The 26,439-nt window shown below is 35.8% G+C and overlaps 1 protein-coding gene across 2 annotated transcripts in view; it reads right to left on the reverse strand.

Annotated features, from left to right (window-relative positions):
* The window catches only part of ETAA1 (ETAA1 activator of ATR kinase), a 66,126-nt gene extending 39,964 nt beyond the window's left edge, over positions 1-26,162 (reverse strand). Inside the window, exons 1-6 of one of the 2 annotated variants that reach the window (XM_089923080.1) lie at positions 25,840-26,162; positions 24,554-24,682; positions 24,206-24,282; positions 21,007-21,119; positions 18,699-20,746; positions 1-13,231 (exon numbers count right to left, since the gene is read on the reverse strand). The exon at positions 1-13,231 is cut by the window's left edge and continues 39,964 nt beyond it. In XM_089923080.1, coding sequence (XP_089779206.1) covers positions 13,104-13,231; positions 18,699-20,746; positions 21,007-21,119; positions 24,206-24,282; positions 24,554-24,682; positions 25,840-26,062 — 2,718 coding nt within the window. In that variant the 5' untranslated portion in view covers positions 26,063-26,162 and the 3' untranslated portion in view covers positions 1-13,103. Of the gene's footprint in view, positions 13,232-18,698; positions 20,747-21,006; positions 21,120-24,205; positions 24,283-24,553; positions 24,683-25,755 lie in introns of both variants that reach the window. The other variant, XM_022597253.2, reaches the window with a different exon arrangement.
* Positions 26,163-26,439: the final 277 nt, after the last annotated feature.

Below are 26,439 nucleotides of genomic sequence, written 5' to 3' on the forward strand. Positions count from 1 at the left end.
CGTGTGTGGTGACAAATCACTAACAGATTTTGAAACACAGGTCACACATCATGATCCATGTCTGTTACGTAAGTAGTGATATGTGGACTAAGCTAACTGTAAAGTTTGGACTTTTATGAAAGTATTCACAGCAAATATACTGTGTTCATGAAAATTTGAACTGTGTTGTTAGGGAATTGGTGTCATCTAACTGAACCCCATATATGTCAAAAAACGTGCAAAACTAGGGCTGCCTAATCTTTTTTTTTCTCCTGGCCTTTATACTATTGTCATATTTTAATTTTTACACATTAAAAAACCCTCAACACTGTTATTTTTAAGTAATTATCTTTTAAAGAGATTTAAATTTTAAAAATTCTTATATTAACCCATGTGTTTATCACTTCCAGTGTTCATCATTCCTTTATGTAAATCCACATTTTCATCTAATACCATTTTGTCTGCCTGAAAGACTTTAGTATTTCTTGTAGTGAATGCAGTGATGCATTCTTTCAGGCTTTTTATGTCTGAAAACTTAGTCTCATCTTTGCTTTTGAGAGACATTTTGCTAGTTATATAATTCTATATACACTTTAAAAAAAATGTTAGTACTTTAAAGGTGTTTCTCCATTGTTCTCAGATTGTTTCTGATGAGAATTCTGACTCATCTTTGGTCCTCTGCTCTTTTTCTTCCTTTAGCTGCTGTTATGATTTTACACTGGTTATCTAGTTTGGTATAGTTTTCTTCATATTTCTTGTGCTTGGGGTTCACTGAATTCTTAGATTTGTGGGTTAATACTTTTCAAAAGGTTTGAAATTTTTTAGGCCATGATTTACTCAAATACTTTTTATACTCTCCACCCCTCCCTAATGCAGGGACTTTAATCAACCATATACCAGGCTACTTGAAGTTGTTCCACAATTCACTCTTTTTTTTTTTTTCTTTCATTTTGGATAGTTCCTATTGATATGTCAAGTTCACTAATCTTTTCTTCTGCAATGTCTAATTTGCCATTCATCCCATAGGGTGTATTTTTCACCTTGGAAATTATAGTTTTCCTCTCTAGAAGTTTGATTCGGTCTTTTTAATGCCCTCCAAAGTTTCTAAACTTTTTGTACATAACAATTTTAACTTTTTAATATCCTTACCTGCTAATTCTAACATCTGTGTAAGACCTAGGCTAGTTTCAACTGATTATTCTCCTTCTTATGGGTTGTGTTTTCTTGCTTCTTTGCATGCCTACTGATCTTTAATAGATGACAGCCACTATGAATTTTATCTCATAGATGTTGGACATTTTTGTATTTCTATAAAAACTTCTGAGCTTTGTTCTGGGACAGTTATTACTTGAGAATAGTTTGATCCTTTTGAATCTTAGTTTTATGATTTGTTGGGGTGGAGCCAGAGCAGTGCAGTCTAGGGCTAATTATTCCCTACGACTGAGGCAAGTACTACCCAGTAAACAGTGGCTGCTGAGAATAGGCATTGTTACTAGACCCACATGAGCCCTCTAACCCTTTCAGATGGCTCTTTCTCCAGCCTGCTTCCTCACATACACATGCTGATCTGGACTGCGTTTAATTCTCAAAGGGACCGTCTACAGATATCCGGAGTTCTGTGTTCTCTCCTCTCTGGTTCTCTGCCCAGTGACCTCTAGCTATCTTGGTTTTCCTGGACTCTTACCTCCATTTCCTCAGCTCAAGGAGTCTACTTGGCTCTTCCTCCATTCTGCTTCCTTGCCTCATGACCTGGAAGTTCCCTCAAATCAGTAAGCTGGGAAAACTGTAGGGCTCCATTTGTTTGTTTGCCAATTTTCCTCATTGTCTGAGGCCTAATGTCTTGAAGTCCACTTTTCCATGTAGTTTGTCTGTTTTTTATTTGGTTCTTTCAGCAGGAAGGAACATGCAGTCCTTGTTTTCCATCATGGCTAGAAACAGAAATTACAGCTAACTTTTAAGAAACTACCACTTCTCAAGTTTTTGTGTAATATCAAAAGAGAATACCTACAATGACATGAAAAGATTATTTCAGTGCTTCTTTGCGCAACTATGTATCTGTGTGATATGGAACTTTGTTCTTATAATTCAACCGTAACAACATATTATAACAAATTAAATGCAGAATACCACTATTTTATATAGTGTGTATCTAACCAGAAACCTTAATTTTATTACCTGGATCAGAGTTTTACTAGAAGCTTGGAGTATGCCATTACATCTTGGCAATTAAGTTTTCCCCAGTAGATTTAAAACCAGAACACCCAGAAGGTACTAAAATAGTGAAGTAAAATGAAGACATTTAACATAGCTATACATTTTATGAATTTCTCTATTCTTTTGTTTAATAGTTGCGTGACAAAAAAAAAGTGACCTGTGTATTCATATAATCAATACCCACCTACCCACTCTCACACACATAAAGTACCGGAGTCATCTGTAATAGCAATCGAGATTGGAAAAAAATTCTTCTGTGCTATAAAATTAAGCTATAGAAGTGTAGTGACTTTTTTGGCACACATGCTTGAAATGCTACAATTCTTTCTGTGCATACAGATGATTTCCACAAACCACTGGTTTTTATGAATAGTTTACATGAATGACAGTGGTTAAGATCATAATATTTGGAATAACACTGCTTGAGTGCAAACTCCAGCTCCAACATCTTTCTAATTGTATGACCTTGAGAAAGTCACTTAATGTGCTTACTTCAGTTTCCCTGTTTGTCAAATGGTGGTAAAAAGTGTTATTTACATGGTCTTTAGTTAAATGTGAATTTCTTAAAACTATGCATGGTAAATAAAACATTTAGCAACTGTTATGTAAGTTTAGTAATTATCATTTCTTCTCAATCCTGTTGGCTTTAGCCAATGGACTTTAAAAGTACACACACAGAAATCTACCCCTAATGTTCTCATTTATGAAGTCTAAGGGAAAGCATAAAAACATAAGTTTGTTGTTTTGTTCTTGAGTCCCACAACTGATTCTGATCACTACACCCCAGCAAGAAATGAAAACCATGCTCATACTCTACATAAATTATGACTTATAAGAATCAGTGTTAAATTGTTTCTAGAAACATTTTCCAACCCTAAAGTTCAGGGAATCAGAGTCAAAATGCTTCAAGTCAGGCAAGGCAGACTCTGCCACCAGAATCTATTTAAATTCATCTGACACTTAACAAGTAACCACTGAATATCAGCACTGGATAGGCAGAGATGAGTAAGGTGCCTCTGTTCTCAGGAACTTAAAAATTAGTGGTAATAGAGTATAATGATATAAGCAGTGTTTCCCAAGGTGTGGTACATGCATGCATACCACTGTCTGTAATAAGCAATCCAAGTTTTCCTGGGATCAGAACTGACTGCAGCAAGAAAGAGTAATGATAGGCTCTATTCTGTAGACTTTCCTGCAATAATGGCATTACTATCATCAGTTTATCTGTAGCCAACCTTTAGATTCATGAACAGCAGCAGAGCTTGAGATGGAATAGAACTGCCAGACCTACCAGCTGCTGTCCCTTCTCTGTGTGAAAACAGATTCCCTAGAGATTGAAAACAGCCAAGCTAGACACACTATCTAAGCAGTCCTCTGTGTTCATTAATGGGCTACTCAACACCTACTGTTTCCAACAACAGCTAAAAAAGAGGAATCAGACAGGCAACCCGAGGAACCAAGATGGAGGAGTAGAAGAACGTGCTGTCACTCCCTCTTGTGAGAACACCAGAATCACAACTAGCTCCTGGACAATCATCAACAGGAAGACACGAACCTGCCAAAACAGATACCCCACATTCAAAGACAAAGGAGAAGCCACAATGAGACAGTAGGAGGGGCTCAATCACAGTAAAATCAAATCCCATAACTGCTGGGTGGGTGACTCACAGACTGGAGAACACTTATACCACAGAAGTCCACCCACTGGAGTGAAGGTTCTGTGACCCACGTCAGGCTTCCCAACCTGGGGGTCTGGCAACGGGAGGAGGAATTCCTAGAGAATCAGACTTTGAAGGCTAGTGGGAATTGAGTGCAGGACTTTGACAGGACTGGGGGGAAAAGAGATTCCACTCTTGGAGGACACACACAAAGTAGTGTGCACATCGGGACCCAGGGGAAGGAGCAGTGACCCCAGGGGAGATTGAACCAGACCTACCTGCTAGTGTTGGAGGGTCTCCTGCAGAGGCAGGGGGTGGCTCTGTCTCACGGTGACTGGCAGCAGAAGTTCTGGGAAGTACTCCTTGGCATGAGCCCTCCCAGAGTCTGTCACTAGCCCCACCAAAGAGCCCAGGTAGGCTCCAGTGTTGGGTTGCCTCAGGCAAAACCAACAGAGAGGGAACCCAGCCCCACCCATCAACAGTCAAGGTGATTAAAGTTTTACTGAGCTCTACCCACCACCAGTCCCTCCCAGCAAGAAACTTACACAAGCCTCTCAGATACCCTCATCTACCAGAGGGCAGACAGCAGAAGCAAGAAGAACTACAATCCTGCAGTCTGTGGAACAAAAACCACATTCACAGAAAGACAGGCAAGATGAAAAGGCAGAGGGCTATGTACCAGATGAAGGAACAAGATAAAACCCCAGAAAAACAACTAAATGAAGTGCAGATAGGCAACATTCCAGAAAAAGAATTCAGAATAATGATAGTGAAGATGATCCAGGACTCAGAAAAACAATGCAGGCAAAGGCCGAGAAGATGCAAGAAATGTTTGACAAAGATCTAGAAAAATTAAAAAACAAAGAAACAAAGATGAAGAATACAATAACTGAAATGAAAACCACACGAGAAGGACTCAACAGCAGAACAACTGAGGCAGAAGAACAGACAAGTGACCTGGAAGACAGAATGGTGGAATCCACTGCTGCAGAACAGAATAAAGAAAAAAGAATGAAAAGAAATGAAGACGGCCTAAGAGACCTCTGGGACAACATTAAATGCAATAACATTTGCATTATAGGGGTTCCAGAAGGAGAAGAGAGAGAGAAAGGACCAGAGAAAATATTTGAATACATTATAGTCGAAAACTTCCCTAACATGTGAAAGGAAATACCCACCCAAGTCCAGAAAGCGCAGCGAGTCCCACACAGGATACACCCAAGGAGAAACACGCCGAGACACATAGTAATCAAATTGGCAAAAATTAAAAACAAAGAAAAATTACTAAAAGCAGCAAGGGAAAAACGAAAAATAACATACAAGGGAACTCCCAAAAAGTTAACAACTGATTTCTCAGCAGAAACTTTACAAGCCAGAAGGGAGTGGCATGATATACTTAAAGTGATGAAAGGGAAGAACCTACAACCAAGATTACTCTACCCGGCAAGGATATCATTCACATTCCATGGAGAAATCAAAAGCTTTACAGACAAGCAAAAGCTAAGAGAATTCAGCACCACCAAACCAGCTCCACAACAAATGCTAAAGGAACTTCTCTGAATGGGAAACACAAGAGAAGAAAAGGATCTACAAAAACAAACGCAAAACAATTAGGAAAATGGTCATAAGAATATACATATCAATAATTACCTTAAACGTGAATGGATTAAATGCTCCAACCAAAAGACACAGGCTTGCTGAATGGATACAAAATCAAGACCCATATATATGCTGTCTATAAGAGACCCACTTCAGACCTAGGGACACAAACAGACTGAAAGTGAGGGGATGGAAAAAGATATTCCATGCAAATGGAAATCAAAAGAAAGCTGGAGTAGCTATACTCATATGAGATAAAATAGACTTTAAAATAAAGAATGTTACAAGAGACAAGGAAGGACACTACATAATGATCAGGGGATCAATCCAAGAAGAAGATATAACAATTTTAAATATATATGCACCCAACCTAGGAGCAGCTCAATACATAAGGTAACTGCTAACAGCTATAAAAGAGGAAATTGACAGTAACACAATAATAGTGGGGGACTTTAACACCTCTCTTACACCAATGGACAGATCATCCAAAATGAAAATAAATAAATAAACAGAAGCTCTAAATGACACAACAGACCAGATACATTTAATTGATATCTATAGGACATTCCATCCAGAAACAGCAGATTACACTTTCTTATCAAGTGCGCATGGAACATTCTCTAGGATAGATCACATCTTGGGTCACAAATCAAGCCTCAGTAAACTTAAGAAAATTAAAATCATAACAAGCATCTTTTCTGACCACAACGCTATGAGATTAGAAACGAATTACAGGGAAAAAAAACGTAAAAAACACAAACACATGGAGGCTAAACAATATGTTACTGAACAACCAAGAGATCACTGAAGAAATCAAAGAGGAAATACAAAAATACCTAGACAAATGATAATGAAAACACGATGATTCAAAACCTATGGGATGCAGCAAAAGCAATTCTAAGAGGGAAGTTTATAGCTATAGAAGCCTACCTCAAGAAACAAGAAAAATCTCAAGTAAACAATCTAACCTTACACCTAAAGGAACTAGAGAAAGAACAACAAACAAAACCCAAATTTAGCAGAAGGAAAGAAATCAAAAAGATCAGAGAAGAAATAAATGAAATAGAAACAAAGAAAATAGCAAAGATCAATAAAACTAAAAGCTGGTTCTTTGAGAAGATAAGCAAAATTGATAAACCATTAGCAGGACTCATCAAAAAAAAAGAGGGAGCAGACTGAACTCAATAAAATTAGAAATGAAAAAGGAGAAGTTACAACAGACATCACAGAAACACAAAGTGTCCTAAGAGAGTACTACAAGCAACTCTATGCCAATAAAATGGACAACCGGGAAGAAATGGACAAATTCTTAGAAAGGTATAACCTTCCAAGACTGAAACAGGAAGAAACAGAAAATATGAACAGACCAATCACAAGTAATGAAATTGAAACTGTGATTAAAAATCTTCCAACAAAGAAAATTCCAGGAACAGATGGCTTCACAGCTGAATTCTATCAAACATTTAGAGAAGAGTTAACACCCATCCTTCTCAAACTCTTCCAAAAAATTACAGAGGAAGAAACACTCCAAAACTCATTCTATGAGGCCACCATCACCCTGATCCCCAAACCATACAAAGATACTACAAAAAAAAGAAAATTATAGACCAATATCACTGATGAATATAGATACAATAATCCTCAACAAAATACTAGCAAACAGAATCCAACAACACATTAAAAGGATCACACACCATGATCAAGTGGGATTTATCCCAGGGATGCAAGGATTCTTCAATATACGCAAATCAATGTGATACACCATATTAACAAACTGAAGAAGAGAAACCATATCATCTCAATAGATGTAGAAAACGCTTTTAACAAAATTCAACACCCATTTATGATAAAAAACTCTCCAGAAAGTGGGCACAGAGGGAACCTACCTCAACATAATAAAGGCCATATACGACAAACTCACAGCAAACATCATTCTCAATGTTGAACAAGTGAAAGCATTTCCTCTAAGATCAGGAACGAGACAAGGACGTCCACTCTCACTACTATTATTCAACATAGTTTTCAAAGTCCTAGCCACAGCAATCAGAGAAGAAAAAGAAATAAAATACAAATTAGAAAGAAGTAAAACTGTCACTGTTTGCAGATGACATGATACTATACATAGAGAACCCTAAAAATGCCACCAGGAAACTACTAGAGCTAATCAATGAATTTGGTAAAGTTGCAGGATACAAAATTAATGCACAGAAATTTCTTGCATTCCTATACACTAATGATGAAAAACATGAAAGAGAAATTATGGAAACACTCCCATTTACCATTGCAACAAAAAGAATAAAATACCTAGGATAAACCTACCTAGGGAGACAAAAGACCTGTATGCAGAAAACTGTAAGACAGTGATGAAAAAAATTAAAGATGATACCAACAGATGGAGAGATATACCATGTTCTTGGATTAGAAGAATATTGTGAAAATGACTATACTACCCAAAGCAATCTACAGATTCAATGCAATCCCTATCAAATTACCAATGGCATTTTTTACAGAACTAGAACAAATCATCTTAAAATTTGTATGGAGACACAAAAGACCCCGAATAGCCAGAGCAGTCTTGAGGGGAAAAAACGGAGCTGGAGGAATCAGACTCCCTGACTTCACACTATATTACAAAGCTACAGTAATCAAGACAATATGGTACTGGCACAAAAACAGAAACACAGATCAATGGAACAAGATAGAAAGCCCAGAGATAAACCCATGCACCTACGGTCAACTAATCTATGACAAAGGAGGCAAAGATATACAATGGAGAAAAGACAGTCTCTTCAATAAGTGGTGCTGGGAAAACTGGACAGCTACATGTAAAAGGGTGAAAGAAGAACACTCCCTAACACCATACACAAAAATAAACTCAAAATGGATTCGAGACCTAAATGTAAGACTGGACACTATAAAACTCTTAGAGGAAAACACAGGAAGAACACTCTTTGACATAAATCACAGCAGTATCTTTTTTGATCTACCTCGTAGAGTAATGGAAATAAAAACAAAAATAAACAAATGGGACCTAATGAAACTTAAAAGCTTTTGCACAGCAAAGAAAACCATAAACAAGACGAAAAGACAACCCTCAGAATGGGATAAATAGTTGCAAACGAATCAACGGACAAAGGATTAATCTCCAAAATATATAAACAGCTCACGTAGCTCAATATTAAAGAAACAAACAACTGAATCCAAAAATGGGCAGAAGACCTAAATAGACATTTCTCCAAAGAAGACATACAGATGGCCAAGAAGCACATGAAAAGCTGCTCAACATCACTGATTATTAGAGAAATGTAAATCAAAACTACAATGAGGTATCACCTCACACCAGTTAGAATGGGCATCATCAGAAAATCTACAAACAACATATTGCTGGAGAGGGTGTGTAGAAAAGGGAACCCTCTTGCACTGCTGGTGGGAATGTAAACTGATACAGCCACTATGGAGAACAGTATGGAGGTTCCTTAAAAAACTAAAAATAGAATTAACAAATGATCTAGCAATCCCACTACTGGGCATATACCCAGAGAAAACCATAATTGAAAAAGACACATGAGAGGCTTCCCTGGTGATGCAGTGGTTGAGAGTCCGCCTGCTGATGCAGGGGACACAGGTTCGTGCCCCAGTCCGGGAAGATCCCACATGCCGCGGAGCGGCTAGGCCCGTGAGCCATGGCCGCTAAGCCTGCGCGTCTGTAGCCTGTGCTCCACAACAGGAGAGGCCACAACAGTGAGAGGCCCCCGTACCACAAAAAGAAAAAAAAAAAAAAAGACACATGCACCCCAATGTTCATTGCAGCACTATTTACAATAGCCAGGTCATGGAAGCAACCTAAATGCCCATCGACAGACGAATGGATAAAGAAGTTGTGGTACATATGTACAATGGAATATTACTCAGCCAAGAAAAGGAACGAAATTGAGTCATTTGTTGAGACAAGGATGGATCTAGAGACTGTCATACAGAGTGAAGTAAGTCAGAAAGAGAAAAACAAATATCATATATTAACGCATGTATGTAGAACCTAGAAAAATGGTACAGATGAACCGGTTTGCAGAGCAGAAGTTGAGACACAGATGTAGAGAACAAATGTATGGACACCAAGGAGGGAAAACTGTGGTGGGGTGGGGATAGTGGTGTGCTGAATTGGGCGATTGGGATTGACATGTATACACTGATGTGTATAAAACTGATGACTAATAAGAACCTGCAGTATAAAAACACAAACAAAAAACCCAACTAATACTAAACTTTCTTTCGGTTATTTGTATGGAAATATGTTAATATAAATGTTTCAGACATGACATGAAATTTCTAAAAATCTTATATGTTCTGGTATAATGTTATAAGTCATAATTCGTTATTACTTTAAAATGTATATCAGAAATAACTATATTTCCTTGTCAATTGCATTATGATGAACTTTCATCGAATCTTTAACCGTGGTGATTTTTAAGTCTTTGTCATTTACAGACAGTTCTGGGTGTACTCTGATGCTTTCACAAAAATGTTCCTATAAAAGGGTTTCATCTTCAAGGAATCCATAGAAAAGACTCTGACAAGTACAGGTTTCTGGTAACTGACTATACTGCTGAACTGAATGAATAAGTATTTTCAGAACTCTAATGAAAAACTGATGAATTCATAAAAGTGCTAACAAAAGATCAAGATGAAAAAAAATTAATTACATGGGACTGAGTGACCTAATGAGGATGATTATAATTTTTGTGACTTTCTGTTTGAATAAAAGAAAAAAAAAACAGTTCCACAAGGACTCAGAGGCAAAAAATATACAAATCCATTCTCACTGCAAAGTAAAGGAGTTATTACAGTGGAGGATTACTGGACTGAATGTCAATATTATGACATAGTATGAGTGTGTTTCGTGTTTGGTAATTGCAATCATTGTTGCTTTTGTTGTGGTCATCCATTTACAATGCTTGGTGTCAGTTTATCTATCTCTTGTAAAAATAAAATACAGTGTGTGTGTGTGAAAAAAAGAAAAAACGGGCAACCCAACAGAAAAGGGTCTATACAAGCAACTCATAATTGAGGAAATTCAGATGGTATATAAACATATGAAAAAGGGCTCTACTTTACTAGTAGTAGGGAAATTGCCAATTAAAACCACAGTAAGATGTCAGTACACACCCAACAGATTGTCAAGCATTTTAAAGTGTGATGGAACTGTAAAAGGTGCACATTTATAGGAAACAGCTTGGCATTATCTAATGACATTAAGGATATGTACTCTCTATGACACAGAGGTGCAAATACATGTCTGTCTGAGCCATTACTCAGGATAGGCTGGCTGCAGTTTAATCCATGCCAGTGCAGGGATTTCCCTAAATAGTTCAGTTGGTGTATATATCCTGAACCTCAGTAATCTGACCATTGAAAGCCCATTTTTTAACATTCACATGCTAATAACAAGCACTAATTTTGCAACTGAAAAGACATTTTAAATGTTCATTATACAAATTAGCAAAGCCAGAGATAATATAGATGAACAACCAGAGTGAGGCCTTTCTAAACAAATGCGAGCTCACTGTCCTTGCTGTGGGAATTCTCAATTAGAAAACTTGTTGTCCTAGGTGTCAATTAAAATCAACCCACCGATGTTGGTCAAAAGGTACATACTTTCAGTTATGAATAAATTCTGAGAATCTAAAAAAAAAAAAAAAAAAAAAGAAGAGGAATCAGGATAGAAAAGGAAACTGTGAAGAGCATGTTCAGGCTCAGATTTGCTGAGCCACTCTTCCACCCCCATCCCTAATTACTATAAGTCAGCCTTTAAAGAGAAGAGGGGTCATTTTAAAGAAAACTGCTAAGTAAACAGTAGCATAGGCTGTATTGAGAATATGACAAAATTATGGAAGAGATTCAAACAAAGAACTTTTAGAAGTATTACTAGAATACATATACAACTGAATAACATATAAGGCATTATAGAACTGTCCAACAAAAGATACAAGAAATAAGTACCACAATGATAAGAGAAAAGAAATCAATTCCAGTAAGGATGGTCGGGTACAACTGTCAAAGCAACTGAAATTTATTGGGCTGAGTCTTAATGATTGGACACAATAGGCTAAAGGCATTCTAGAGAAATCAAGTGGTAGGCAGGGGAGAGCTTACGCAAAAGTAGAGATATCCAAAGAGTAGTAAGAACACAGTGAAGCCATTTTAGAAAAAGATAAAGATTCTCAGCTCTTCATTTTCTTACACAGAAAAACTACCTATATTTATTTAGATACTTTTTTATATATTCTTAGGCAAATAAACATTACCTAGAATATGTTACTCCACTGTATATATGAAAATACAATTTTCAAAGTTATGTATCTCTATAGAGCAGTACCTTAAAATGCATTTAATTACTTTGATATTATCATAGCTCTAAGATACCTGAATAGTGGTGAACATCCTCATAGATGTTTCACATTTATAACTTTCGTCAGGTCTCCTAAAGCCATTTGGGATAAATAAAGCATTCTTATCGTCCTTATGCCCTCAGCTAAGATTTTTACTTCTGGCTTCGCAAATTCCAAACAAGCAAAGTTAAAAAGAGAGTAACAGAGAAGAACAAATTAGCAAAGTCAGTAAATTAATCAAGGGAAAATTACATAGTTATAGGAAAATTGAAAAAGATTCTCATTTTTTATATCCTGGAATGGTTAATTCTTTAATACAAGAAACAATAAGCATTATTATCAGTCGCTTGATGTATTTTAGTTACTTTTTTTAAGTTTTATACTATAAAATAATTAATGCGCCCACAAGTTATTTTATGTACTAATTAATACTCTGAAGCAAATGGTACCATTTGCCTAAGTATCCACTAGAATGAAAGAAATCATTCTAATCCTAGCACAGCTCCAACTTGCCTTCTGACTTTGGGAATAACAGTATTCATTTCTCACCTATACAGTGAAGAAGCTGGACCAGATGATATCTAAAGTTTCTGACAGTTCTAAATGTTACTGATGGTACACTACTTATATAGCTAATCCACATTCTTCTTTCAAAACTAAACTTCTTAAATCAGTATTTTCCCTAAAAATGGTGGGAAGTTTCCAAAATGTATTACATTTTAGAAAATTTTAAATTCACAGCTATTACAAACTAGGAATTGAAAATAGTAGTTTTCTTATGAAGTCCTTTATTTCCTACCAATCATGTTCCTAAGAATATGGAAGTATTAATTAAAATTCAGAAATGTATAAAAACCTTAAGGAACAGTTATTGAAAAAAGCTATAACGAAATAATCTCTATTAGTAAGTTGAAGCTTTGTATTAGGAAAAGATTTATTACAGTAAGAGTTAAGTGGATTATCTGTTTTTTGATGATCCTCTGAAATCACAGTATTTAAAAGTAAAACTACTTTTCTCTGTATGATTCTACTACATAATTGCTAACTTTCCTGAATTTCCAAAACTGACATGCAATTACTTTCACATACATCTCCAAGGAAAGGTTTCACTGACCATTGTAAACACTGATTTATTAAATAAAGTAGAAGTCCATGCTTTATAACTCAGCATTAAATTTCTCATAGAGAAATCAAGAAAAAATATTTCCTATCATAGATAGTTATCAACTGTCTTTGTTACCTCCCAAGTAACATTTCATTAAAGAAATCAAGTTAAGTGGGAGCTGTCTTTCTTTACAGATGATGCCTGTGCTTTGGCCATTCTTCGAACCAGCGCTTCTTGTCTTTTTCTCTGAATTTCTTCAGGAGAATACTTTCTATTTTTCTCTTCTTCCTCTAAAAATGAAACCAAATATAGATATTAGCTTTACAGACTATATAGTCGTTCTGAATAAATTTTAATTTTTACTTTTTTATTACCCAGATTTGCTACATTGGTTTTGTTATTAAACTATACTTTACTAAATATAAGACTACAAGTACAGATACAGTACAGTACAAGGCTCTAGGCCAAAATAAAATCAAGCACTGATCAATCTGTTTGATGCACTCTTTTCACAGTGAGATAAAATCCATTTGATTAAAACTTGTACATTTTGACTACCCAGCAAATAATTTTTGTGAACAATGACATCTAATTTATATAACCAATAAATGAATATATTTTAAAAACAAATTGGAATTTTAAATGTTATATAAATTGTAATAGAAAAGGAGTCAAAATATAATGGATTAAATTAGATACCAATACCTCAAAGAGTATATTTTTACTATAAGATATTCTATGTTAATATTCCTACTCTGACTTTTTTTCCTCTATAGAACTCCAAGATTTTCATTTCAGCTATCCAGGAAAAATATTTTGGAGTAATAGACTGAAATCTATTATGTCAATAAACATGTAACTCACTGTCAGATATTATATTTTTATTCAGAAGATATATTTTCTACAAACATTGGAAAACTATTTCAAGAAGCAGGAGATCTGAATAAAATTTTCAATATGAATGTCTTTTAATATATAAAATATGAAGCATTCTGATATATTCTTATGCAACACACTTTAGTGTATACTTCAGATAAGCCTACTATAAAATAAACAATGTTTTAAATTAGATAAATGAAAATGAGAAAGTTCTATTTTAATAACACATCCAATTCTGCCTCTACCAAAATTCTGACTTCTAATAAAATTAATTCCACAGTTAAGTCACTCTGGGCTAAAATATTAGATTATCTATGTAATGCTATAAAAATCAAACTTTAAAATTAGCAAAACTATTTTTTCATTTAAATAATGTTTTAAAATCAAGCCCATCATCCTAATACATATTTAAGTGACCGTGTATTGGTAAAACTGTTTATGTTGTAAAATCTACCTTTCAGAGAAGTAAATAAGAATTTGCAGCACTGTCAGCAGAGAAATATTATTTACACTGACATCTAGATAGAGGTTCAGAATTTAGTGGTTATGACATTTCTCTTGTTAACTAAGGTAGATATTTACTCAAAATATACCATCTTTCCTTCCTCAGTATAATCAGAAATGAGAGAAGGTGTTCAGGGTAAGGGACACATATCTCAAACTCCCTGGATGATTCTGTTGCCTTTTATTTTCTAAGTCAATTATCTCACAGACTGTAGCTATTTTTTTCTTAGAGAATAATACTAAAGTGTACTTTAAAATTAGCTTGACTAATTTATCTATTATTTTAGTCTGAAAGCTGAGAAACACAAGAAACTCAGAATACACACACACACAATTTACATTCAGCTGACCATAAATTTGGAAGGAAAATAGGTTAATAGTCCATGATGGCAGAAAAGAACATAGCTCCCTAAAACTGGCCTTACAGCTGGTTTTGTGATATTAATAAAGTCTCATTAGGCAAATCTGATTTCAAAAGAGTCATTCATGTCTCCCATCAGCACTTCCTTTAACACAATCTGCAATGAAAATACATAGCAAGGTCTCAAACTATTGCGAGGTACAAAGCAAGAGTGGCTCTTTTTAATCTTAATCCCAAAGCAGGGGTCAGGAAACTTTTTTCTTCTGTAAAAGGCCAGAAAGTATGTTAACCTTTAAAAAGCATGTGATTTCTTGTTGCAATTGTTCAGTTCTGCCCTTGCAGCATGAAAACAGCAATGGACGATACATATAAGTAAATGATGTGACTGTGTTCAAATAAAACTTTGTTTATGGATAATGAAGTATGAATTCCATATAGTTTTCAAAAGTAATGAAAGTAATGAAGTATTATACTTCTTTTGATTTTTTTCAACCACTTAAAATGTGAAAGTGGGACTTCCCTGGTGGTGCAGTGGTTAAGAATCCGCTTGGCAATGCAACGAACATGGGTTCGATCCCTGGTCCGGGAAGATCCCACATGCTGTGGAGCAACTAAGCCTGTGCGCCACAACTACTGAGCCTACACATGCTGTGGAGCAACTAAGCCCGTGAGCCCCAACTACTGAGCCCACGCACCGCAAGTACTGAAGCCCACGCGCCCTAGAGCCCGTGCGCCGCAACTACTGGGCCTGCGTCCTGCAACTACTGAAGTCTGCATGCCTAGAGCCTGTGCTCTGCAATAACAGAAGCCAACCGCAATGAGAAGCCCGCACACCGCAACTTAACAGTAGCCCCTGCTCACCGCAACTAGAGAAAGCCTGCTTGCAGCAATGAAGAACCAATGTGGCCAAAAATAAATAAATAAATAAAATGTGAAATTCATCTTAGTATGCTGGCTGTACAAAAGCAGGCTATATAGGCTGGATTTGGACAGGCCACAGTTAGCCAAGCCTAGCTTAAAGCAATGAGGTAGTCAGAAGGGTTTTGTTTCAAAGATATTTCCTGGAGAGCAGCTTGCTATACCAAAGTAAGAGGAAATAGAAACAACAGAAAATATCAACAATGTTAATATTAATTAGAATATTAGGCACTATCAAACTTAACAGAAAAATTGTAAAGTAAACTGAAAGGCAGATTATCCATCCATTAAAAAAATGCAGATAAGACAGGAGACAGGAGTTTTGGAAAAACTCAAATATTCCAGAGAGATTTAGTTTTTAATGGAATTACAACTATAAGTAAATAAATTCATGTTGGAAGCATGCTTCAATTAATTATACTTATTTAAACATAAACTTAAATGTTTAAAACTATTATAGACTGAAAACAATTTTAAAGCTTCAAAATATCTAGTTTGAGTGACAATGTAGAGAAGTATTCATTGTCAGTGTTGATAAGAATATAAATTGATGCGATTGGGGGGACGATCTGGAGATATCCATCAAAATTTAAAACATTCTGAACCTTACATAAATTTTCAGTAATTAACATACAATCACACAAGTGTGTGTAAATTTATGTAGAATATTCACTGGAAGACTGTACTGTTGTTTATAATGCAAATAACTGCAATCAAACTAAACCTCCATCAACAGAGAAACAGTTAAATAAATTATGGTACATCCATATAATGACATACTATGTAGTCACTCAAAGGACTAAAGCAAATCTATATGTACTAACAGGAAAAGACAGTTACAATGTATTAAGTGAAAGCAAAACCAAGTTGCCAGATAGTGTATACTATATAATTTCCCTGAGGAATGGTTGGAGGAAAGGAGAAATAGAGGACTTACCTTTTTACTTCAAATTAATGTATACTGTTTTGTTTATTTTTATAAAACTACATATTACTGTTACAATGTTTTTTTAAAGGGAAGGATCACTTAAATAGGGAAGTTGTAGCAATAATGCCAACAAAAGCATCATCTAAACAGAAAACAATCATGTTAAAAGAAACTAAAAACTCCCTTAACCATAGAAGCATTGATCTACATAATAGGTAAGAAACCTAATGTTTAGCCCCAAGTGAGGGAGACTGATTAAGGAAATCTATAATTACAAGCTAGCACAGTAAATGCTGTAACAGAAGTTAGCACTGGGTATTGGAGAAACCCAAAGAAAGAGAAGCTTAATCATTCTGCGTGGTTAGAAACACACTGGCTTTTAAAGGATAAACAGAAAAGAGCCAGCAGATTTGGCGTATGCATGTGGGGGCACTAGGTTTCTGGTGAAGTGCCCTGGGCATTAAGAAGCACATGTAGTTATGCCAGAAATATTCCCTTTTAAAAACTACTACAGTATCAGTGAATGACAGACTTTTCACATTATATTGCATGATGTTCATTCAAATACTTATTAAACATCTAACTGGCAGCTGCCGTGGTAGGCCTAGGTATTCACTGATGAGACAGACAGTTATCAATATTTGATTGCAAACTGTGATAAAAGAAATGAAGGAAATAAGAGAGATGACTGAAAATAACAAGGAAAGCATTTATAGACTGTTGAAGGAAGGCATCTGTGAGATAGTAATATCAATACTGAAACTGAGACCTAAGGATAAAAAAGCACCAACTGGACTTCCCTGGTGGCGCAGAGGTTAAGAATCCACCTACCAATGCAGGGGACACGGGTTCAAGCCCTGGTCCGGGAAGATCCCACATGCCACGGAGCAACTAAGCCCACGCACCACAACTACTGAGCCTGCGCTCTAGAGCCCGCAAGCCACAACTACTGAGCCCACACACCACAACTACTGAAGCTCACGTGCCTAGAGCCCATGCTCTGCAACAAGAGAAGCCACCACAATGAGAAGCCCACGCTCCGCAACAAAAAGTAGCCCCTGCTTGCCACAACTGGAGAAAGACCGTGTGCAACAATGAAGACCCAACGCAGCCACAAATAAATTAATTAATTAATTTTTTTTAAAAAAAGCACCAGCCAAAGGAGGGGTGGCGGTCACATGCTGGGAAGCAGTATTAGCTGGGACTAGCAGTCAAAGCTCCTGAACTAGAAAAGAACTTATTCTGTTTGAGGAACTGAAGTACAGCTGGTGTAGCTGAAGCCTAATAGGTAAGGCAAAAAAAAGAGGACAGGAAGGTTAAGGAGAGATAATCCAGGGCCTTGTAGATCACAGGGTAAAGTCTGGATTTATTTGAAATAAGACGGACAGTGGCTGAAGGTTGTCTTTAAGCAGACAAATGCCATATTTGTTTTTTATTTTTTCCTCTTGTTTTAAAAGATGATTCTGCTCTTTGGAGACTAGAATTGACAGGGAACAGGTAAAAGAACTGCAGTAGTCCAGTCAGGAAACGCTGGCTTGCATAAGGGTGGTAGCAGGAGACAGTGAGAAAAATGGACAGTTTTCAGATATATTTTTTGAGGTAGAAACAATGGAATCTGATAGAAACGAGAACTGGGGAAAAGAAGAACTGGAAAGAATCAAAGATCACAGGATGTACTGAGTAAGTAAATAACAACTCTAACCATCATAACTAACAGTTTTATATCAGATGGTATTCTAGCAAAGGCATTTAATTAGAATGCTCTAAATCTTCAAATAGTGTTCACCTCAATATTCTGCTAAACACAGAGGTAAGATTATTCAAATTTTAAAACAATGAGATATTTAGTGAACACAAGGAATCTTCACACAGTAATACATGAATCTATAAGTAAAATTTTCCAGGTAATAATTCAGAAAACATTCAACACATACTTATCGTGTGCCTACTATACACTAGTCACTGTATTAAATGTTGGCAAAGAATTCGATGCAGTCTTTTCAAAACATAAATCACCCAGTATTTGTATATTCCAGCATCATTATTTTTAAGAATCACTTTAAAACTTCTAGTTAAACATCATAGTTTTTAACATGTATGTTATGCAAATTCAATAAAACAAATAACTAGTTTGGTTACTTTTCAAAGAAAATTATTTCATACATACCTTTTGAAGTTTGTTTCAAAGATTCAGAAAATTTCACCAAAGACTGCTGTTGAACAGCCTTCCCACATAATGGGTTGACCGTTTTATTTTTCTGCAAACCCTGTGTGATTTTGGTACCAGAGATACTTCCTGTTATACAATTGTTATTAAACTGAGAAAGAATTTGAGAATTTTTTATCTTTGTAAACATGTACTTAGAAAATCTCACTGTTCTGTTAAGGTCACTCTGAGCTTCATCTGTTACGGTGCCATGCGATAGATGTGGAGTACTCAATTTCTTCTTATTAGCAGCAATTTCTGTACTCATATGATCTGAACTCACATTCAAACTTGAACTTCCTGTAAGAACCGATGTGGAACTATTCACTTGTTTTGGAACATCAGTGTTATTCCAAGAGACATGCAGATTATTGATCTGACAATTTGAGTTCTTAGAATATATAGTCAAATTTGTCGTGGCACCTAAAAACCCCGGAGAATTTCCACAAATTTCCCTTTTCTCCATCTTCATTGATTTATTTATTTGTAAGCTATCTGTCAATGAAGATGTTTGCACTGAAACGCTGTTCAGATTCAAATGCTTTGATTGCACCAACTGATTTCCTTGTTTAGGTGTAGTAAACACATTTTTGGCTCTGTGTTTAGAACTATTATTGATCCCAAATACACTTTCCGATGTCTTGCTGTCCACTCTAACGTCTTGTTCCTGAGTTAGTCTTTCAATATCATCACATGCTTGGTATAATAAATCATCGTCTACATCACCTGCTTCCCAGGTATTCTCTAAGTGATGACAGGCTTTAACCATTTCATCGGTAAATGATGTATCATTCCAATCATCAAAGAAAGAACGAAGCTTTGATACATTAGCCTGATTTGGGTTACAAACACTGGTTTTATTGCCCAAAGTTGCAGAGCCTAAAGGCTCGACATTAGTAGGTGCCTTCAAAGACTGATTAAAAATGGACTTATTTTTTTGTTCATTAGAACATCCTGGGTTCAAAGTAAACTTTTTTTCAGAAGCATTTACATTAGAAGTAAATTTAATATGAGTATCTTCATTTACTTTTGCCAGATTAGACGCAACTGCACAGTCTTGAATTTTGTCTTGAACAATTGTATTAAAAGATTTCTCCAATTTCATTTTATTTCCAGTGGATGATAATTTATTTGGTTTATCATTCAGCTTTGGTGAAAATCTGTATTTTGCAGCATCTGTTAATTCACTGTTCCATGTCTTTGAAGGAAGATCTTGTAAAATTTTTGAATCCCTTAACCTGGTATCTAGACTTGTATTCATTCCTGACTTACTTTTACCATTTTTACTGTTAAAGGTACAAATTTCCTTTTGATCAGTAATCTGGGCTGTTTCAGGGGCAGCGAAAAGTTCAGACATTTCAATATTTTGCATAACAAAAGGTTCATTACTTAGTAAGTTTTCCCAATCATCCTCAAAATCACTGGTAGTAAATGTATCACTGTGCTTATTAAAAGCTCCTGGTTCCTTAGTACAGGAAGTCACATATGATTTTGTCATTCCAGGATTATCTACTTGATGAGAAAGTGATCCTTGGGTTTTATTTAGTAGTTTTTCAGTGACCAGAGTTTCATTAGTAATGATGTTCTCCTCTTTCAAAGCGTTTTTCTTTCCAAAGGTAGTACTACTGGTGTTCAAGAAAGCATCTGACAGATCTTGGCTTAACTGTCCACTACATTTCTGAGTAGAGCCATCAAAAATGGCGATAAAGGCTGCTTCAGCATTTTGGTCAAATGGCTTCTGACTGCTGTTTTGATCATTTACCACAAATATCCTGTTTTCTTTCACTGGCTTCTTTATCATAGCATTATCTATTTCAGGAACTATATCATGTAGTAACTGCATCTGTACATTATCTCTGTAATTATTTAAAGTCTCTGCTTCTGAAATCATCTGGATAAGATCATGATTTCTCTTGTTTTGCTCTTGAATCACATCTAGCTCTTCCATATTTTTATCAAATTGCTTAGCCAATTTCATAAGTTCTTCCTCCTGATTTTGTGATTTTAACCTATTAAACAAATATTTTAAAAATTACAACTAAGTAAAGTTCTAAGTCATAAATATTCAGTTGTTATTTAACATATTTTAATGTTAAAATTCAAAAGTTTTAACACATACTGATATTATAATTATTTTAAGTCAAAATTTTACATGTCAAAATTAAGGAAAATAATTTATAACCATTTTGACATATTCACAAAACCAAAACAGAATATTAAAAATACTTACTTCACTGAATGTTAGAAAAACTGCGAAGTTTGAACTTACTTTGTGCAGCTGAGTTTTGCTCTTGATTTTCCTTTTGCTACACTAGGAGTGCAAGGAATAGCAGTTGCACCGATCCACACGCCCAGCATGGAGTCTGTTGTTGGTTTCTCATCCTTTGGCAGAAGGGGAAAAAAAAAAGAGGTGTAAAAGTACCAAAACCAACCAAACAAAAATCCACTTTAATTATGCTGAATTATTTTCTTAAAGCAATAATTTCTGGTAAGGTGATAGCTACTAAACAAACTCCAAAACAATGAGAAGATGGAGGACAGCACTAACAAGCTGCAAGAAGTGATCTATTTATGTTTCTGGGAATGAAAACACTCAGAATTGGGAATTCCTTATTTTCAAAAAAATTTTGTTTTTAAGAATTTAATTAATTAGGAAATGCATGTTCAATAGTAAGAGCACATCTTTTATCAAAAGAAAACTGAACAACTTATTTCAGTTGTCATAAGATATTCATAAAATAAACATTAGTATCAGAAATAAACCATGTAGCAGGAATCATTAGTATTATGAATAAAGAGAGATACATATGGAGTTTTTTCTGTATCACCTGATTCTCCAAATTTTCCCTATCCCCATTATAACGCTTATCTAAAGTTGGGACAATCCATGTTGACCTTAATTGACAGCACTTAGGTAGAATTAAGACAACTTAGAATTAAATCAGGACCAAGCTAGAGATAAGTGCAAGGTTAGAACTGATGCTATGAATGAGGGATAAGAACAAAAAGTAAGTAGAGAAAGCAGGTAAAGAAGCTTAACCAGTATTAAGGCTAGAAAAAAGCCATTTTAGTCCTGGATCTTTCTGCTATACCCTTCAGTCACTTGATCATGCATAAAATTAGAGAATAAATTTGTGTATTAGTTACAAACCAAACCAATAAATTAAACAAGTTAATCATTTTCTACTCTATTTTTATAGTACCTAGAATGAGCATAAACAAGCAACTATCACACAAATTAAAATAATCTTATCACAAGTTTATAGATTACTTGAAGGCAAGGACTATTCCTGATAGTTCAGCATCTAGCAAAATGCTGAGCATAAAGATGTCAGTTCATGTTTATTCACTAGAAAGTTAGGTGAAAAGATACCTACAACTCGGTATTTCAAAATCCTCAATCAACAAGCAGTTTTCTTAGATGTCCAGTTGAACCTAGTAGATTTTAGCTTTGCAAAATACCCAAGAAAAGCAATAATTTTGATTTTAGATGCAATACATATTTTCCCTTTTGTTTCAACAATCTTGAATTTAGGGAAAAATAACATTCTTAATGATTTAATTATGGATACTTTTTGGTCCATTTACCAAGTAATTTTAAATTCATTCCATTTTTAGAATATAAAAGTACAATAACTTTATACATCTAGTTATATACATACATGGGTCCTATGTGTTTTTTATAGTATTTTTTTATAGTATTTGTAAATGTTATATTTTTTAAATTTCCTCATCAATAATTACAATCCAGGTGCTGTAAAAGGTATCTAAGCACATATCCTAGAGTATACTGTGCAGAGTTGTAAAAATGATGGAAAAATATACACCATCTTCAAAAAACAACATTGTACAAAAAGTATCCCTGAAGAAAGCAAAATGACTGACCAATTAAAAGTGCAAATTAAAAAAAATGTCATCTCTGGAACTATTAAGGTGACTTAAATAATTATTTGAGGAGGGTAACTCACCTAAAAATAAACAACATGAATATGTCATTCTGAGAAAATGACAAGTTCTTTAAAAGACCTTGATATTACCAAAGATTTACGTGCTTTAAAAGTGCTCAGTTGAAAATGGTAATATTTAAAAGCAACTAATTTCACTGTACTTTTTCTTATACACAAGTTACCACTTGCATACTGTTGCCATTTCTTTATGTGAGCTATTATTTCCAGCCCACTTAGGTAGAGTCCAATAATTTACTCAACTATCTTTTTATCACTATTGAGGCTGGCCAGCCCAAACACATTTTATTATGCTTCTTTCATGTGAAACCCACAGTTAATGAAGATCTATTGTTAACTTATGAAGCAAGTAGTATATGGTATAAAGGCTATTTAACTAATGAACTGTATGTAAAATGCATTTCTATGACATACCAAACATGGAATGTAGAGCTAGTAGCAACAGAGTTGTTTTGACTGTGTTAGCTGTAATTCTGGATGTTTTATAGTTGCTAAGAAAAACTTTATTTCCTGTCTCCTCCACCTGGATGATGGTGATCCTTGCAACCACAGTTTGGGCCAGTGTCATCTCTTGTTTATGGTCAACATATAGTCACTATCAAAGGGCATTTCAAGGAAAAATACTAAACTTCCTATGGAAAAGATACTAAGCAAAAATTGGGTGTTTTCTGGATTTAAATGTTGCTAAATAAGAAAAAGAGAAAGGAAAGAGGTCCAGAACAGAGGTTGACCTAAACTTATACTTCCCTTACACTCAAGCATTACAAGAGCTGAAATAAATTTTTAAATACAGTTCTGTTACAGCAAATAATTTAACTATCATAATTAACTTTAACCTAGCATTTGTAGTGCTCTGTAGTTTACATAAATTTTTATCCAATTCAGTCATCATAATAATCCAAGAAAGAGAGCAACACAAGTAATAATTCTATTTTAATGGCTGAATGAACTAAAGTTCTGAGAGTTTAAGGGACTTGCTTAGGGTCATCCAGCATAGGAGGCAGACTGAGAACTAACTCCGAATCCAATGTTTTTTCCATTTTTATGTTTCTTGATGATATTATAAGCCAACAAGTATTAAGAAAAGCAGTTTCAATGAGGAAAAGGTGTGCTATAGACAGGAAAAAAAATACCCATCACCAAAAACTTAGAAGTTTAAACTTTTATTGTCTGATTCTACTCTTTTAGTAACTTGAAAAATGATACCATATATTGTTAAATAACATTAAAAACAAAATAAACACAAAGCTCTAGTTAAAAATCATCATTCTAAAAAAGTATATACATATGCTTAGGAAAATATATATTACCAATTTTAAATTATGGTCCTTTTTTCAAAACATGCATTTCAGTGGTAGAAAAGGTAAAAATAATCTTTGCTGCTCTGTTTTTAAAAAAGAGAATTGAATAAGACAAAATATTTTTCACATAAATGAACTATAAAAAAAACTTAGTGGCATATTTTCACTGTTTTAAAATAAACTATAAAATACTGATATTTACCTGAGGAGCAATGCGATTAACAATATGTGAGATTTCATCACTATCTGTGGTGTAAATCCGCTTTTTTCTTCCTTTACCTAAAGAAACAAAGACATTTCTATAAATTAAAAAAAAAAACTAATTTTTAAAAATAGTGGTTACATCTTAGAACACAATTTTAATTAGCATGGCTTAGATCACTACGCATTCTGACATTACACGCGTATCACAGAAACATGATCACTTAATATTCTCGAAAAACATTTGCTGTATAAAAGTTCCTGATGTGGATATCTGACTGAAATTCTACAGTTAAATCCTAATCATTAATCAAATATTCACCCAGATAAAAATGTTTTAACAAATTACCTAACTGTTTCGTCATTGGAGAATTCTGATCCCAAAAGATATCATTCTGTCCATCTGGATCATTAGGAGAACTGAAGGCAGATGACAATAAATCCATTTGCAGCATTCTCTTTGGTGTTTCATACATTTCTACATAAAATAAGATTAAAATAACAATTGTTGCATTTTAAAGCATTACTTTACTTCATAATACCCCAATGTTAAATACCAGCTTAGACTAAATTTTTTTTATAGTCCAATTATAAATTTCTTTCCCAGAGATGATTATATTACTTTAGCCACAACTGAAATGTTTCACATAAAATCCCTGTAGTACTTCATAAGTTTGACATTGTAAATAGCAAGTATTTTAAGACAATCTAATAGCTCTATAAATGTACAATACTGTATAACCTAGTCATTCCATTCATTACCCCTGGAACTAGGAGGTTTTGGGAAGCACCTGTAATTTACAGATACATTTCAAAAATCAAAAGCATTTCAACAGAAACTTCAGAAAAAGTCTATGTTTAGCTTCCTTTTGCCAACTCTATCCAACTTACACTAATTACTTCAAAAAGCTTTAGTGAGCCATTTCTTGGTTTTGTCTAGTATCACTTTTGTTTATTCTGCAATTGCTCTGTCAAACTAAAAACAAGTAAGGTAATAAAAGCTGTATTTTAAGAACATGCTCTAGGAAAGAGCTCTTATATGAGTTTCAATTCCTACCAGGACTTATTAGAAAAAATTGAACACCAAAAAGTGATCAGAATGAAATAATCAGGGGCCCTTGGTTTCCTACTATGAGGGATATTATACAAAGGAACTTCCGGTTTATTCATAACGAGTTGAGACATCACCAAGGCTTTGAGGATAGAGATAGCTATATATTCCAGACGGCCCCTTCTCTAAGTCAGATCAGGGCAAAAAGTTTAAGGGGAAATAATTCCCGTGGTAATAAGCAGAAGGCACAAGATACTATTTCTCCTCGCTCTGCCACTATTGATACCTGGAGGAGCAGCCTACAAATTAGCCTTCCTCTCTCCAACAGGTAAACCCCACAATCTATTCCTGTGGCAGGGGCGACAAGCGGTTGTCACGCCTAACGGGGCAGTGCTCACACTCGGGGATGAAAGCCCTGGGGGGGGTGGTGTCGCGTTAATTTTGGACTCACGAGGGAGAAGCCCAGGGAAAGAAAACACAACTTCAGACTCCACTCCCACCTGCACCCGGGGTTTCCTGGTCACGAGCTGGCCTCTGAAGCTGCGGCGCCGAAGCCCAGGGAGGCCCCGCTGCCCACGTCTCACCCTCGGGGTTACTTTTACTGCACGAAGCGGCTATTGGCGGCTGCTCTTGCTGCGGCAGGGGCCGGGGAGGCCTCTCTCCAGCCCCACAGGGCCCTGAACCGCGGGCCGACCTCAGCCGCCTCTTCCCCGTTTCGACCACCGAGCTGCATTCCTCAGTCGCCGCCGCTTTGCGCGGCGTGTTCTTCAGGCCCGGGCTGTCACCATATTTCCTTCGCCGACTCATTGCGTAGGACGCCCTCCACCAGCCGCTTCTCCTTTCACATTTTGCAACGGGAGGAGTAGAGCAACGGAGCTACAGAACTACAAGCCGGACCCCGCGCCAACGGCCGCCGCCATTTTGGCCGGTGGGACGCTCGTAAGAGGCGGGTTCTGATTGGCTGCGTCCGGACGAGGGGCGGGGCGGCCAGGGTTCAAGCGGCGCGCGTCGGCAGCCCGCGCAGCGAACCTGCTCTACTCTGCTCGGATTCGTCAGGATAGGAACTGGTTGAAAGGGACAGCCGTCTGGCCACCATAGCTGAGAATGAGAGCATGCGACGTGGAAAGAATCCACTGGCATCTTTGTATTGAGTTTACTCGGATTCAGGTTCTTGTGGGGTTTAA

This window comes from Delphinapterus leucas, chromosome 13 (assembly GCF_059928025.1).
Source record: "Delphinapterus leucas isolate spDelLeu-1000000601 "Yukka" chromosome 13, BTC_Dleu_Yukka2, whole genome shotgun sequence".
In the NCBI taxonomy this organism is placed as follows: domain Eukaryota; kingdom Metazoa; phylum Chordata; class Mammalia; order Artiodactyla; family Monodontidae; genus Delphinapterus; species Delphinapterus leucas.